Source organism: Artibeus jamaicensis, unplaced genomic scaffold (genome assembly GCF_021234435.1).
Source record: "Artibeus jamaicensis isolate MK-2021 breed Jamaican fruit bat unplaced genomic scaffold, CSHL_Jam_final contig_558, whole genome shotgun sequence".
NCBI classification, from domain to species: Eukaryota; Metazoa; Chordata; class Mammalia; order Chiroptera; family Phyllostomidae; genus Artibeus; species Artibeus jamaicensis.
The window spans coordinates 6,267,275-6,282,103 of record NW_026521886.1 but is presented as its reverse complement, the minus strand read 5'-3'; the positions used below and the strand labels follow the sequence as shown (position 1 = coordinate 6,282,103).

Here is a 14,829-nt window from a genome sequence, read left to right as displayed (position 1 = left end):
CCTTTGTCCTCTGGTGCTACTGACAGGTCTTTTCTTTTTCTCCCTTTGTATACTACAAACTGCCCAGGTCAGAGTGTGATGGTAGACAGCTACCCCCAGAGGTGGAGGAGGATCTCTTTAAGAGGTGAGTGTGAGTGCCCACTCGCCCCAGCTCTGTGCTGTAGCTGAATGCTCTTTCCTCACTGGGGCCCTTTCCCTAGCCTGAAGGCCATAGGTTTATCTCACATATTTTGTCGTAGTTAGATTGCACAGCAATACTGTGGCATAGGTGGTACTAGCCCTATGAAGAAATACTTGTGGTATAGGTGGTACTAGCATAGGTGGTACTAGCCCTAGTTTAAAGATGAGGAAACATGAAAAGGAGAATGTGGGAGTTGATTGCTAATGTTTTCAAAAATTCATTTGAAAACATCAGGACTAAATAGTTTAGTGTCTGGACCTTCTTTGCCTGTGTGTGTGCAGGCATATTTTTAGAGATATGAAGAAGAAAGTGGAGTCATTAGAATTCTAGCTGTAGTTGGTGAAATGGACTTAGCTCCAGGATGTTGGTGACCTTCCATCAGCATAGGCCAAAACACTGGAGAGCTGTCCATACATCTGAACTGGGATCTGCTTCACCTCCTGAGTCTTGTATAGTAGAGGTTAAGGCATAGAGGCTTTCGTGGAGTACAGGTTTACATACTGATTTGTGACTTCCTGGTAATGTGACCCTGGAAAATTATTGCATCTTTCTAGGCCTCTGAGAAGACACAAATCAAGTACCTCTTCATTGGTTTTGCCCTGATTAAATATGTTAATGCATATAAAGTACACACAGTGCCTGGTACACAGATTTCTCAGTGAATGCTAACTGTAGTTGTTACTGATTGACATCTTCAAACCCTTGAAGACACTGGCCTCTGTGGCAAAGGTCCAAATGAGTTTGTTTAGGGGTGTGCAGTGTCAGCTACAGTTGGTTTTCTCCCTCTAGTAGGTCAGCCATGTGTGTCTCTTCCATAGCCATAGATTAATCCACATGCTAAGAATTTCACCTCCATCATCTAAGAGGCCTCTCCAAGAATAACTAACACTTGAACACTTTTTTATACCTTTAAACAGTTAAAAAAGATCAAATAATACATGCTAATGAAAACATATAAAATGAAATATCATCCATAGATTCATCATTAAAAGACAACCATTGTTAATATTTGGAGTGTTCTTTCAAATGTGCCTTTTCCCTAGTTTAGGATGATTTTTTCTGGTCATATATAATTTTATATTTTGCTCTTTTTACTTAGTATTATAATTTTTTCTATTTGTTACACCTTCTTATAAACATTTTTATTGCTAAAAAGTAGTTTTTTGCCCTCAATTTTTAGATTTACTCTATAGACAAGTCAAATAATATATTTTCTAATGACAATGTAATATATCATTGTGTGATTATACCAGATGGTTTTTTAAAACTGTATTTAGTTATTTTTCAAGTACAGTTTTCTGTCTATTACTCCCATCCCAGCCGACCCCACCCCGTGCTCCCCACCTCCCTCCATTTCCGTCCCCCCTAATTATTGTCCCTGTGTCCTTCATACTTGTTCCGCCAAATCCCTCCCCTTTTTTTCCCCTTAAATTCCCTCCCCTCTCTCCTCTGGTCACTGTCCCCTTGTTCTCTATTTCAGTGTCTTTGTCTTTATTTTGTTTGCTCGTTTGTTTTGTTGTTTAGCTGCCTGTTAAAGGCGAGATCATATGGTATTTGTCTTTCAATGCCTGGCCTATTTCACTCAGCATAATGCTTTCCAGTTCCATCCATGTTGTTGCAAAGGGTAGTAGCTCCTTCTTTCTCTCTGCTGCATAGAATTCCATTGTGTATATGTACCACAATTTTTTGATCCATACATTTACTGACGGGCACCTAGATTGCTTCCAACTCTTGGCTATTGTAAATTGTGCTGCTATGAACATTGTGCTGCATAGGTTCTTTGAAATTGAAGTTTTAGGATTCTTAGCATATAATCCTAGCAGTGGAATTGCTGGGTCTAAAGACAGGTCAATTTTTATTTTTCTGAGAAAATACCATAGTGTTTTCCAGAGTGGTTATACCAGTCTGCAACCCCACCAACAGTGAACTAAGGTCCCCTTTTCCCTACAACCTCTCCAACATTTGTTGTTTGTTGCTTTTTTTATGATAGCAGTCCTGACTGGTATAAAGTGGTATTTCATTGTGGTTTTAATTTGCATCTCTCTGATGGCTAGTGATATTGAGCATCTCTTCATGTGTCTCTGGATATTCTGTTTGTCTTCCTTGGAGAAGTGTCTGTTCAAGTCTTTTTCCCATTTTCTAATTGGGTTGATTGTCTTCTTAGAGTGCAGTCATGTGAATTCTTTGTATATTTTTGAGAATAAACTTTTGTCTGAGGTATCATTGGCAAATATGTTTTCCCATAGAGTTGGTTGTCTTTTTAATTTAATACTGTTTTCTTTAGCCATGCAGAAGCTTTTTATTTTGATGAGATCCCATTTGTTTATTCTTTCCTTTATATTCCTTGCTCTAGGGGACATATCAGTAAAAATGTTGCTGCGTGGAATATCTGAGATTTTCTTGCCAATGTTCTCCTCTAGGACTTTAATGGTGTCATGGCTTATATTTAAGTCGTTTATCCAACTTGAATTTATTTTGGTATATGATGTAAGTTGGAGCTCAAGTTTCATTTTTTTGCATGTAGCTGTCCAGTTCTCCCAACACTGTTTGTTGAAGAGGCTATCTTTACTCCATTTTATGTTACTGCCCCCTTTGTCAAATATGAATCGCCTGTAGAGAGTTGGGTTTATTTCTGGGCTCTCTTTTCTGTTCCATTGGTCTATGTGCCTGTTTTTATGCCAGTACCAGGCTGTTTTGATTACATTGGCCTTGTAATACAGTTTAATATCAGGTATTGTGATTCCTCCTACTTTGTTCTTCTTTCTTTAAAATTGCAGCTGCTTTTGGGGTCATTTATGGTTCCATATAAATTTTTGAAGTGTTTGTTCTATGTCTGTGAAATATGCCATTGGTACTTTAATGGGTATTGCATTGAATCTGTAAATTGATTTGGGTACTATGGACATTTTGATGATGTTAATTCTTCCAATCCATGAACATGGTATATGTTTCCATTTGCTTGTGTCTTCCTTGATTTTTTTCTTCAGTGTTGTGTAGTTTTCTGCATACAGGTCTTTAACCTCCTTAGTTAGGTTTATTCCCAGATATTTTATTTTTGTTTTTGCTATATCGAATGGGATTTTTCCCTTGATTTCTGCTTCTGCTGATTCATAGTTGGTATACAAAAATGCCTTTGATTTCTGGATATTGACTTTGTAGCCTGCTGTTTTGCCAAATTCATTAATTAGTTTGAGTAGTTTTTTGGCAGAGTCTATAGGATTTTCGATGTACAATATCATGTCATCTGCAAACAGTGACAGTTTCATTTCCTCCTTTCCTATTTGGATGCTTTTTATTTCCTTTTCTTGCCTGATCACTGTGGCTAAAACTTCCAATACTATATTGAATAGAAGTGGTGAAAGTGGACATCCTTGTCTTGTTCCTGATCTTAGTGGAAAAGCTTTTAGTTTTTGCCCATTGAGTATGATGTTGGCTGTAGGTTTCTCATATATGGCCTTTATTATATTGAGGAATGCTCCCTCTATTCCCACTTTGCTGAGTGTTTTTATCATAAATGGGTGTTGTACTTTATCAAAAGCTTTTTCCACGTCTGTTGATATGATCATTTGGTTTTTGTCTTTGCTTCTGTTTATGTGATATATTACATTTACTGATTTGCGAATATTGAACCATCCTTGCATCCCTGGGATGAATCCCACTTGGTCATGGTGTATGATCTTTTTGGTATATTGTTGGATGCAATTTGCCAATGTTTTGTTGAAGATTTTAGCATCTATGTTCATCAGTGTTATTGGTCTGAAGTTTTCTTTCTTTGTTGTATCTCCAACTGGTTTGGGGATTAAGATGATGCTGGCTTCATAAAAAGAATTTGGGAGTTTTCCATCCTTCTGGATTGTTTGGAATAGTCTGTGAAGAATAGGGGTTAGCTCTTCCTTAAGTGCTTTGTAGAATTTTTCTGTGAAACCATCTGGTCCAGGGGTTTTGTGTGATGGGAGTTTCTTGATTAGTGCTTCAATTTCTTTTGCTGTTATTGGTGTGTTCAGATTTTTCTGCTTCTTTTTCATTGAGTTTTGGAAGATTATATTTTTCTAAAAATTTGTCCATTTCCCCTAGGTTTTCAAATTTCTTGGCATACAATTCTTCATAGTAATTTCTTACAATCCCTTCTATTTCTGTGGTATCAGTTGTAATTTCTCCTGTTTCATTTCTGATTGTGTTTATTTGAGTCCTCTCTCTTCTTTTCTTGATGAGCCTACTTAAAGGCTTGTCTATTTTGTTTATCTTCTCAAAGAACCAACCTCTGGATTCATTGATCCTTAGAATTGTGCTTTTAGTCTCTATGTCATTTAGTTCTGCTCTGATCTTGGTTATTTCCTTCCTCCTGCTTGCTCTGGGCTGTCTTTCTTGTTGTTCCTTGAGCTCCTGCGGATGTAGGGTTAGGTTGTTTGTTTGAAATGTTTCTATCTTCTTTAGGTAAGCCTGTATTGCTATGAACTTCCCTCTCAGGACTGCCTTTGCTGTGTCCCATAAGTTTCGGATTATTGTGAGTTCATTTTCATTTGTTTCCAGAATCGTTTTGATTTCTTCTCTAATTGCATCCTTGACCCATTCGTTGTTTAATAGCATACCATTCAGTCTCCATGATTTTGGGTGCTTTGGGCTTTTTTCTTTGGGGTTGGTTTCCAATTTCAGTCCCTTGTGGTCAGAGAAGATGCTTGGTATGATTTCAATTTTCTTGAATTTTTTCAGGCTCGTTTTGTGTCCTAACATGTGGTCTATCTTTGAAAATGTTCCATGTGCATTTGAAAACAATGTGTATTTAGCTTCTTTGGTATGAAGGGCTCTATATATATCAGTTAAGTCCATTTCATCTAGGGTGTTGTTTAATGCTGCAATATCTTTGTTGATATTTTGTTTGGAAGATCTGTCCATTTTTTATAGTGTGGTGTTAAAATCCCCTACTATAATTGTGTTGCTGTCAATATTTTTCTTAAAGTCCTCTAAGATTTTCTTGATGCTTCTATGCTCCATTTGATGCTCCTATGTCTGGTGCATATATGTTTACGATGTTAATGTCTTTTTGGTGGATTCTTCCCTTGAGTATTATGAAGTGACCTTCTGGGTCTCTCTCTAAGGCCCTTTTTTAAAATTTTTTTAATTGATTATGCTGTTACAATTGTCCTATTCCCCCCTTCATTCCCCTCCACCCTACCCCCCCAACCCCACCATTACCCCCCCTTTAGTTTATGACCATGTGTCTCAAGTCCTTTAGATTCTATATTTCCCATGCTATTCTTGCCCCCCCTTCTATTTTCTATCTACTGTCTATGCTACTTATTTTCTGTACCTTCTCCCCCCATCTCCTCCTCCCACTCCCCTGTTGCTAACCCTCCTTGAGATCTTCATTTCTATGTTTCCACTCCTGATCTAGCTGTCCTTTTAATTTGCTTTCATTTTATAAGGCCCTTTTTTTTTGAAGTCTATTTTGTCTGATATGAGAATTGCTACCCCAGCTTTTTTTTCTTGTCTGTTTGCTTGGAAAATTTGTTTCCAGCCTTTCACTTTTAGTCTGTGATGGTCTTTTTTCCTGAGGTGGGTCTCTTTTAGGCAGCATATGTGTGGGTCATGCTTTCTTATTCATGCAGCTATTCTGTGTCTTTTCATTGGAGCATTTAATCTGTTTATGTTTAGGTTATTATTGATAGGTACTTATTCATTGCCAGTTTTGTACCTGTGTTCCTCTCTGTCTCTCTCTTTTCCTTCCTTTCCTTAAAGCAGTCCTTTTAGTATTTCTTGTAGGACTGGTTTGGTGGAGGCATATTCTTTTAGACTTCTTTCGTCTTGGAAATTCTTTATTTTGCCTTCTATCTTGATTGAATGCCTTGGGTAAAGTAGCCTTGGTTGTAGGCCTCTGTTTCTCATTACTTGGAATATTTCTTGCCATTCTCTTCTTGCTTGGAGTGTTTCCATTGAGAAGTCAGTAGCTATCCTTATTGGGGCTCCCTTGTATGTTACTTCTTTTTTCTCCCTTGCTGCCTTTTAGATTCTCTCTTTGTCTTGGAATTTTGCCATTTAAATGATGATGTGTCTTGAAGTGGGCCTCTTTGGGCTCCTCTTTATTAGGACTCTGTGTGTTTCCTGGATTCGTGTGACCTTTTCTCTCATCAAATTAGGGAAATTTTCTCTCATTACTCGTTCAAATACATTTTCTATCCCTTGTTCTTCTTCTCCTTCTGGTATTCCTATTATTCGGATATTATTACGTTTCATATTGTATTGCAATTCTCTTAATCCCTCTTTATTCTTTCTGAGCCTCTTTTCATTTTCTTGCTCTTTCTGTGAGATGTTTTCTACTTTGTCCTTCAACTCGGTAATCTGATCCTCCCCCTCATCAATTCTAATTTTGAAACTTTCTAGTGTGTTTCAATTTGGAAATTGTATTCTTCATTTCCTCTTGTCTCTTGCTGATAGTTTCTATTTCCTTTTTCATGTTGATATAGTTTGTGGTGAGATCATTGTAGTTCCCTTATAGTTTCTGGTAGCTCATTGTGAGCTTTTTGAACTTCATGATAACCAGTGCTTGAATGTACTATCTGATAGTTGATTAGCCTCTATTTCATCTAACATTCTTTCTGAAGCTGCTGCTTTTTCTTTCATTTGGGGATTGTTTCTTTTCTTCCCATTGTTTTTGAGACTCTTCTTGTTAATCTCAGCTTCTAAAATTGATCTGTTCTAACTCTCTGGATTTATGGTGTGAATTTCTGTGGTATTATACCTGTGAAGTTCAGTCGTGCAGACTCCTTCAGGTATCTTGATGTTCTCTGTTTCCACGTACTCCTTTTTTCATGTGTGTATAATCAGTTGGAGGGGGAGGCAAAATGGTTTATTACAGCAGAAGAGTATTTTATGATATTCACAGTCACAGCCAGTAGAGAGGAGGTAGGCAATCTTTAGGCTATATATAGTGTTAACCATATTCTTCAACCCAACTTGCCTCTTTTACAAAAGGATTGACAAAAGATAAGCTTCTTTTTGGATAGGGAAGTCTTGTGAGTTGGAACTAGAAAGCAGTGAGGTTTCAGATGGTCATATTTTGAGGAGAGGTGAGAGTAAGGAACAGTAAATAGGTATAGTATGTGAGCATATAGTGTTAATTACTACAGTAATAGAATTCAGGGACCTGTATAATGGGCTAAGATCCGGGAGATGTTTTGTGAAGTATTTACAGTTGTATAGGACAGCTATTATTTACACTAATATTAGAGCAGCAACCATATAACAAACTCTATGTGATCTGTCTGAGTAGGGGGTAGAGAGCTTTGGGTAGTGTGCTAAAGGAAAACAAGTGTTGTGGAGTATAGAAGATTAGCAAAACACTGTGGAGGAAAGAACAGGGGAAACCTGTCTAATAATACAATATAACCACTCAAGACTAAGGGGGCTATACAGAAAGAGGAGGAATACAGAGATACTATCAAAATATAAAAGAAGTGAGAATAATGAAAAAATATGCAGCAACTCGTGGCTTCTCTGCTATAGCAAAGTGAAATTTGTCTCACTGTTTCTATTGTTGAGATGCCCCCTCTTTGGGTCCCACTCTGGTCCTTTTCGCAGTTCCCAGTTTGTGTCTCTTGTGAGTAAAAGAAAACAAAGCAACAAATGAACAAACAAACAGGCAGGAGAAGGGAGGCAAAAGTGGTAAGTTTGAGAGGAAAGGAAGAAGAACTAAAACAGGGAAAACGAAAGGAGAGGAACAAAGTATAGACAGATAAAGCAATAATAAAATTTAAAAAAATATATGATTGCTAAAAAAAAAAAGGAAAAAAAACAATAACAAAATAATCCTTCCCTTGTTCGTTTCAAACTGTCTAGACCAGTTTTTCTGGTTGCAGCAGGATCTCTCTGTGTGCAGGGATGCTGGAGCAAGCACACGCACCACCCAGGCTACCAGACTAGGGTGTGGGCGCCCGCACACAGGTCCGGCTGTTTAGTCCCACAGGTTCTGGCAGGGTCCTTCCCAATTCTGTGGCGGGACTCAACAGCTTCTGTGCCTATGCGCACCCCCCAGGCTGCCTGGGTCCTGAGAAACCTGGCAAGGTGCTTCCCAGTCATGTGGCGGAGACTCAAATGCCTCTGCTTCGCCCCTGGATCACCACAAGGCTGGGTGGGGAGCAAGCCGAGCTTTCGTGGCAGGAGAACACCTCAGTCCACTTTAAAAAAAAAACACAAAAAAAACCCTCTCCAGACAGCCTGCCTCTCAGCCCAGCCCAATCCCCAGCCAGACCAGTGATGACAATTCACCTCTCAAATCTCCTGGGCTGGCGACCACAGAGTCTGCAGTTGAACAGGCCCCTCTGTCTTTGTAACCCTCCCTGTTAATGCAAGCAGGCAAGCAGACAGGTCTCTGCCTGGTGTTGTCCAGACTTGCTTAGACGGAGAGTAGAGGAGTCACTGGCCCATGCTGGTCACCCACTGGGGCCGCTGGGTGCCCAGGCTCCTGTGGCAGACACCTCTGGCACTGGTCTCAGACTGATGCCTCTGGACCCTGACCGCAGAAGCAGCACCAGGGCCACCTGGCCCGGGGTGCCAGCTCCCCGCCTCCACTTTGTCTTTACTCTGGTCCCCGAGACCCCACTGACCTGCCACTGTCTGGTGTTTCAGCGTCTGTCACAATCTCTGGTATTTTAATTTCATAAATGCTGGGTAACCGATGGTTTATTGTGCTGATTCTGTGTAGATCTGCCAGGATTTTTACCCACAAGTACAGGAGCTAGAATCTGCTCCGTCCTACTCCGTTGCCATCTTCCCAGCATCCTCCAGATGTTTTTTAACTTGATCTTAATTGCTGGACATTATAGTTGTTTGCATTTTTTACACTATAATGAATAATACTACTAAGATCATCTTAGTACTAGTAACTGTTTTCTCTCTTTAGGATTATTTTACTGGGCAGAAAGCACAGAAATAGGTCAAAGATTAAGGATGAAGAGTTATCTGTGTTCAGGAAAAAGATAGTTGTACTATATAAAAACCTTCAAGCTCTCAAATAGAGGCAGGGAAGGTAGGCTTCTCCATTCTTCCTACTCATTTTGAAAGAGTTGCTAGTGAGGAATTGAAACTCTGCCCCAAGAATCTCTATTTTGCCAGGTGGCTGCGAGATTCCTTACCTAGTTGTTAGCTTTCCTTCTTTTCCTAATGTATACTATTCTAGTTGAGAAAGTTTCAGCTCTTTCCCCTTGCCTTGAGGACTGCCACTGATGCCTGACATCAGAGGGGTCAGACAGTATGGGGTTTCACAGTATTCTCTCTGGCCAGCCTCAGGTTCTACTGGCCTGCACATCCCAGTCCCCCAACCAGATGAAATGAGTGCACAAACTTTTTCCTGGCTACCTGCTGTCACGTCATTACCTCTGCACCTGCATCTCCCATGTCTTTCCTGGCACAGGTATAAATAGGAGCAGGCTGTAGTCCAGGATGAGCTACTCTAGGTGGTGACAAGGGAAAGAGAGGCAGCCATAAAGTACCAGAGTGCATTTCTGCATCGAGGGGAGGGCAGTGTTGACCAGGAAAAGCAGAAGTCAGCCATGCTGGTGAGTGCAGATCTTCCTGAGCTGGCCTTTCATGCTTTTACAATGCAGGGAAGAAGAGGTCAGGCCTGATTGGTCTGAAGCCTGGGGCACAGGCTGCCCATTGGATGTCCTCCAAGTCACCTTTGTAGAAAGAATGTTTTTTTAGGGAGTAGAAACTTGGTCCTTTTAAATCTGGTACTGATATGCTTTGCTACCTTTGGCATGTTTTCTGTCTCTGCAGAATTTCAGGTCTATAGAGCTGGATCATTTGAAGACCTGGTCCTGCTCTGAAACTTAAGAGTTATAAGTGCTTCAGTGGTATGTGTGCTGCTAGGAGTGTGTGAAGGGAGAGGACTGGGGCTTGGAGCCATGCAGTAAGTAAGATGTTAGATTTGTAGAATTAGACAGCCCATGTGTGAATCTTAGCTCCCTACTTGTTAGCATGGGCACATCCTCTAGTGTCTATCAGCTTTGGTCAGGGGTTAGGATGTTTGCACACAGTATTACCCAAGGGATCATTGGAGGTGATAAGTAACTCTGAAGGTCATAGCCATTGCTGGCAGCTCATGAATGTGTGCTATTGTTGCTATTATTGTTATTAGTATACTTAACCAATGGGAGTCTCTTAGTTAGGAGTCATTCTGCTATAACTGCATGGATGTTCAAAGTGTGCAGTAGTCACACAAGAAATGTTGTTGAAGTGAGATGAACTGTTGAACTGGGCATTTTCCCTCTGGGAAATATGAACAATGTAGGATCCTCTTCCTTAGATTATTTTTAGTTTAGTGAGAAGACAGCCTTACACCAAAACTGAACAGGCCAAATCAATTACATTAAGTGTGCAATGGAGGTAAAGATAATATGATTAGGTATACAAAGACAGTGGTGTCAGTCAACTGCTGGTGAAAGAGATGGCATTTGGCCTCAGCCTTGAGCAATGTGGGGCCCCCAGGCTGAAGGAGCAGCTGATCTGCTATAAGTGGATATCCAGGTGGTAATGGGATGCTGAGAAGTGAGTGAGATATGAAGCTAGATTAGGGAAGGCCTTGGACACCTGGAGTTGTTAACCCACAATATATCTTACAGTGACTCTGAAACTGCAAAGGATTCTCAGATGTTCTTAAAGATGGGAACAATGTGATTTGACTTGTGCTTTTAGAACCCCGTGGCATCCAGGTGAAGAATCAGTTGATATAGAGAGAAGCTGGGATGAGAACACAGTTTTAGAGGCTCTTGAAGTTAGTCTCTCAGGGGCAGGCAGGTTGTTACCCCTCTGCAGGCAGCCTGACAACCAAGACAAAAGGAGCCTGGTCCTGGAGATGAAGGGTTAATCAATGTGGCACAAGCAAAAATGGTTGGCCACCTAGAACAGTCATCTAGCATGGAAAATTGAAGCTTCCAGGTGTGGTATCTCTTTGTTCTCACCTGGAATGTATTAATTACAGTGAAAGGGAATATACAGCATCCCTTCTCCACCTGCAGAGGAGAGGGCTGGGTCCTCCTTCCTGAAGATTATCCCTGGAAGAGAACCTATACAAGTGTGAAGTGATATCAGTGACCTTCAGTACAAGTGTGTAGGATTTTTTAAATGAAGGGTAACTTTATAAGAGATAAATCCTTGTTTGATTCCTGCTCCTGAATTTCTGGATGGATAATGCCCTTCTGAACTAGAGTTCATAGGAAATAGTGAAGCAAGTGACTTCCTTTGTTTCGAAAAGTTTTAGTAACTACATTTTTGGGCATTCCCATTTTTTGACTGTTCAGCATCCATTTCTTCACGCATATGGTGCCCCTGTTTCCTTTTGGGACTGTACCTGTTTCCTGTTGTGTAATCTTGCTGGGATTACAATTCTAACTCCCAGCTTCCTCTATGGAAGCTAGATCTCTTCTTTCTCTCTGCCATGGTAAAGGCAGAATCTGGTTACAGGGCCCAATGGAAGCCAGTCAGATACTCTCTCTGGAGACTTTCAGTTTTGAGTGAGTAAGGAGGCCAGGGTGGGGTTGTTTTGTTGCATGAATGACCAGGGCATTGCCCTGTGAGGCTGCCATTGATTTTTGTCTGGTCCTCTTGCCTTCCTGAGGATTGGGTTATTTGCTGGTAACTTGCTGTCGACTCTTCTTTGCTTCAGTTAGCTGGAGTTGATTTCTGTTGCTAGGTGCTATAGCAGATGCAGAGCCCAGTTTTAAAGGCTTACAGCCACATTTAATATTCTGTGTAAACAGAGGAGAAAGGGAGCTAGAACCAAGCCCTGTTCTGTAAGTGGCGACAGGGTACTACTCATCTGGATGCTGAGTGAAGCTATGGTCATCACTTCCATTTGTGTTGGTATGGGTGGCATGTGCTTTTAGTGGTGATTATTTCAAAACTACTTTGGAGGATTTAAATAGAAGAAAGATTGAGAGAAAAAAATGAACAGAAGCATAGAGAATTTTCATTCTTCATCTGCATCTTCTAGATGCAAGGATTGAAGGAGTCTGGTAGGCAGAGCGCTAAAGGTCCCAATGTTGGGATCACAGCATATCCTCTTAGCAAGGAGTCTAGGTTGCACCCTGAGCTGATCATTGGCATGGTCACTGGCCACATGAGCTGCTGCACACTTGTTTTCAGTGGCTTCTCTGACTAGTGTCCTCTTGAACCTGTAGCCTTGTCCGGACAATTTTTTTTTAGTATACTGAGTGCAGTTTGACATTTAAAGTGCTCTTTTGTCCTGTCTCTTTGCCTCTGACTTTTATAATATTGATTTTTTTTTGCATAAGGGAATGATTCAGATTATAATTGAGAAAAGTTCATAAAACTAGTGACAAGGAAAGGTAATGATTTTTATAACCAACTTCTGATTACAAAAGGGTTATCATTTCCCATCTAGTGCATCAGTGATGAACTGTTTTTGCCTGATTTTTTGTACCTGCTGACTGTTAAAGTCCCTATTATACAACTGGGGCAATGGCCCTGGTGTCAATTGGAGCCTATGAGAGGTATGCTTCTCTCTGAATTAGGAGAGGAAATTTGGTGTCTAAATAATTGTTTTGGAGTCCAAAACATTCTGGAGAGAAAGGAACAGAGTGGTTGTTTGGGCTGAGTTTTCTGATGGGGAGAGCATTAAAAATCCAGTAGATGGAGTAATAAGGCTTGGCAGTAGCTTCACTTTAGAGAAGAATGAGATTTATAACCTTGCCTATTGGATTCTGACACATATTAGGTATATGTGATTGCATTACATCTGATAGAAAACAAAAACTTTCATTTCTTTTTTTTTGGGGGGTGAGCAGTTTACGTGTATGTGTGTGTGTGTGTGTGTGTGTGTGTGTGTGTGTATAAATAAAATTTTTTGTGTGTGCTTGTATGTTAGGCATTGGGTTAATTTCTTGTTAAATAGAAATAAGTAAGATACAGCCCGACCACTTGAAATCTAGCTGAACAGAAGTTATACAACTAAAGATATAGTTCTACAACTAAAGAGGCTTGGAACCAGATGGTCCCATATCCTTGTGTGGCAGTTAAAAATTGGAACAGATATCTTGGCTGTGGAGGTTCCCTCTGAGGGGTGAGGGGCCTCAGACCTCCATCAAGCTCCCCAGTCCAGGATTTTGATGCCAGAAAGAGAAGTTTTCATAACTTTTGAGAGTAAAAACCAGCAGATGGATGAGTGAGAGGAAGGGCTTCTGGAGTCCCAGGCAGCTCCACTTAAGGGCCTGTGTACAGACTTACTCAGATTCACTTGCTCTGAGCTCCAGCACTGAAGCAGCAGCTTGAAAGTCAGTAGGGAAGGAACTTAATTTCTCAGGGCATTAGGGCAAGAGCTGAAGGGGCAGCTTTTCTTCAGACAGAAGTTCTGGCATAGGCCATTGTTCCTTTGCTGAACCCTAACCCTAAAGAGTCAGAAAGCATGCTCCACATCTGAGTCTTCATCAACCTGGCTAACACTGTTTGCCCTGTGCTGGTGATCTGTGACCTTGCCCCAACCCACTTTTGGGCCCACCCAAGCCATTTTCAGTAGCTTTTCCATACAAATGGCTGTCTTGGCTCATGTTTTGGACTTTTCTAAAATCTCTCAAACAAACAGCATCTGGCCTCAGCATGCCAGCCAATACCACTCGCTAAGTGGCTCCAGGTGTAGTACTAGTGGCAGTGGACCTCAGTTCACACGTTGGTCTCTCCCAGGTGCCTCCAAGCATAGCACAGATAACAGCCATCTGCAGATCACTTTGTAGCTAAAGTAGGATGCCCCCAGGCAGGGCATAGGTGGCAGGTGACCTTGGCCTATACCTCCCAAGAGGCCTTAAAACCAGCACACCCTGTGGGTAGCTTCAGACCATGTGAGAGAATCCCCCAACCACTTCCACACTAAAGTGACACACTCAAGGGGTGGACTCAGTGGGCATTGAAGCCTCACTGAAGTGAGTCTTGCTCTGTGGGGTGAACCCTTACACAGCTGATCTTACACAGTGGTCACAGCCAATCAATCTGAGGATAAATTTCTGCCATTAAGGTGCCAACAGTGATCAAGGTTCAACTACAAAAGCAGTGTGCACACAGCCTTCATGGGGGGTGTACCTGAAGTGCCTAGCTTGGGTATTGGGGAAGCTGTGCACTGGACCCTATAGGACAGTTGCTACATAAGGCCATTAGCCAGGGAGATGTAGCAACTCTGCCTAATACATAAAAACAAAAACATGGAGGTAGCCAAAATGAGAAGACAAAGAAACATGTTCTTAATGAAAGAACAGAATAAAACTCCAGAAAAAGAACTAAATAAATAGAGACAATCAATTTACTAGATGTAGAGTTCAAAACACTGGTCAAATGAACTTGGGGAAGAGTAGAAGAACTTTGTGAGAACTTCAACAAAGAGATAGGAAACAAAAAAATACAAAACAAAAAAAAGAATCAGAAATGAAATAAACATTGATTGAAATGAATACTATATTACAGAGAATCAGCAGTGGAGTAGATAAAGCTGAGGATCAAATCAGAGATTTGGAAGATAAGGAAAACACCCAATCAGAAAAAGAAAAAAGAAAAAAAAATCCAAAAACACGAGGATAGTATAAGGAGTGTCTTGGACAACTTCAGTCGTGCCAACATGCACATCATCGAGGTGCTGGAAGGAGAAGAGA

General features: G+C 40.8%; 1 protein-coding gene across 1 annotated transcript in view; it reads left to right on the top strand.

Moving 5' to 3' along the window:
• The window catches only part of CHCHD6 (coiled-coil-helix-coiled-coil-helix domain containing 6), a 365,550-nt gene that overhangs the window by 33,766 nt on the left and 316,955 nt on the right, over positions 1 to 14,829 (top strand). Inside the window, 2 exon segments of the mRNA XM_053670281.1 lie at positions 55 to 124; positions 9,588 to 9,732. Of these exon segments, the coding sequence (XP_053526256.1) occupies positions 55 to 124; positions 9,588 to 9,732 (215 nt within the window).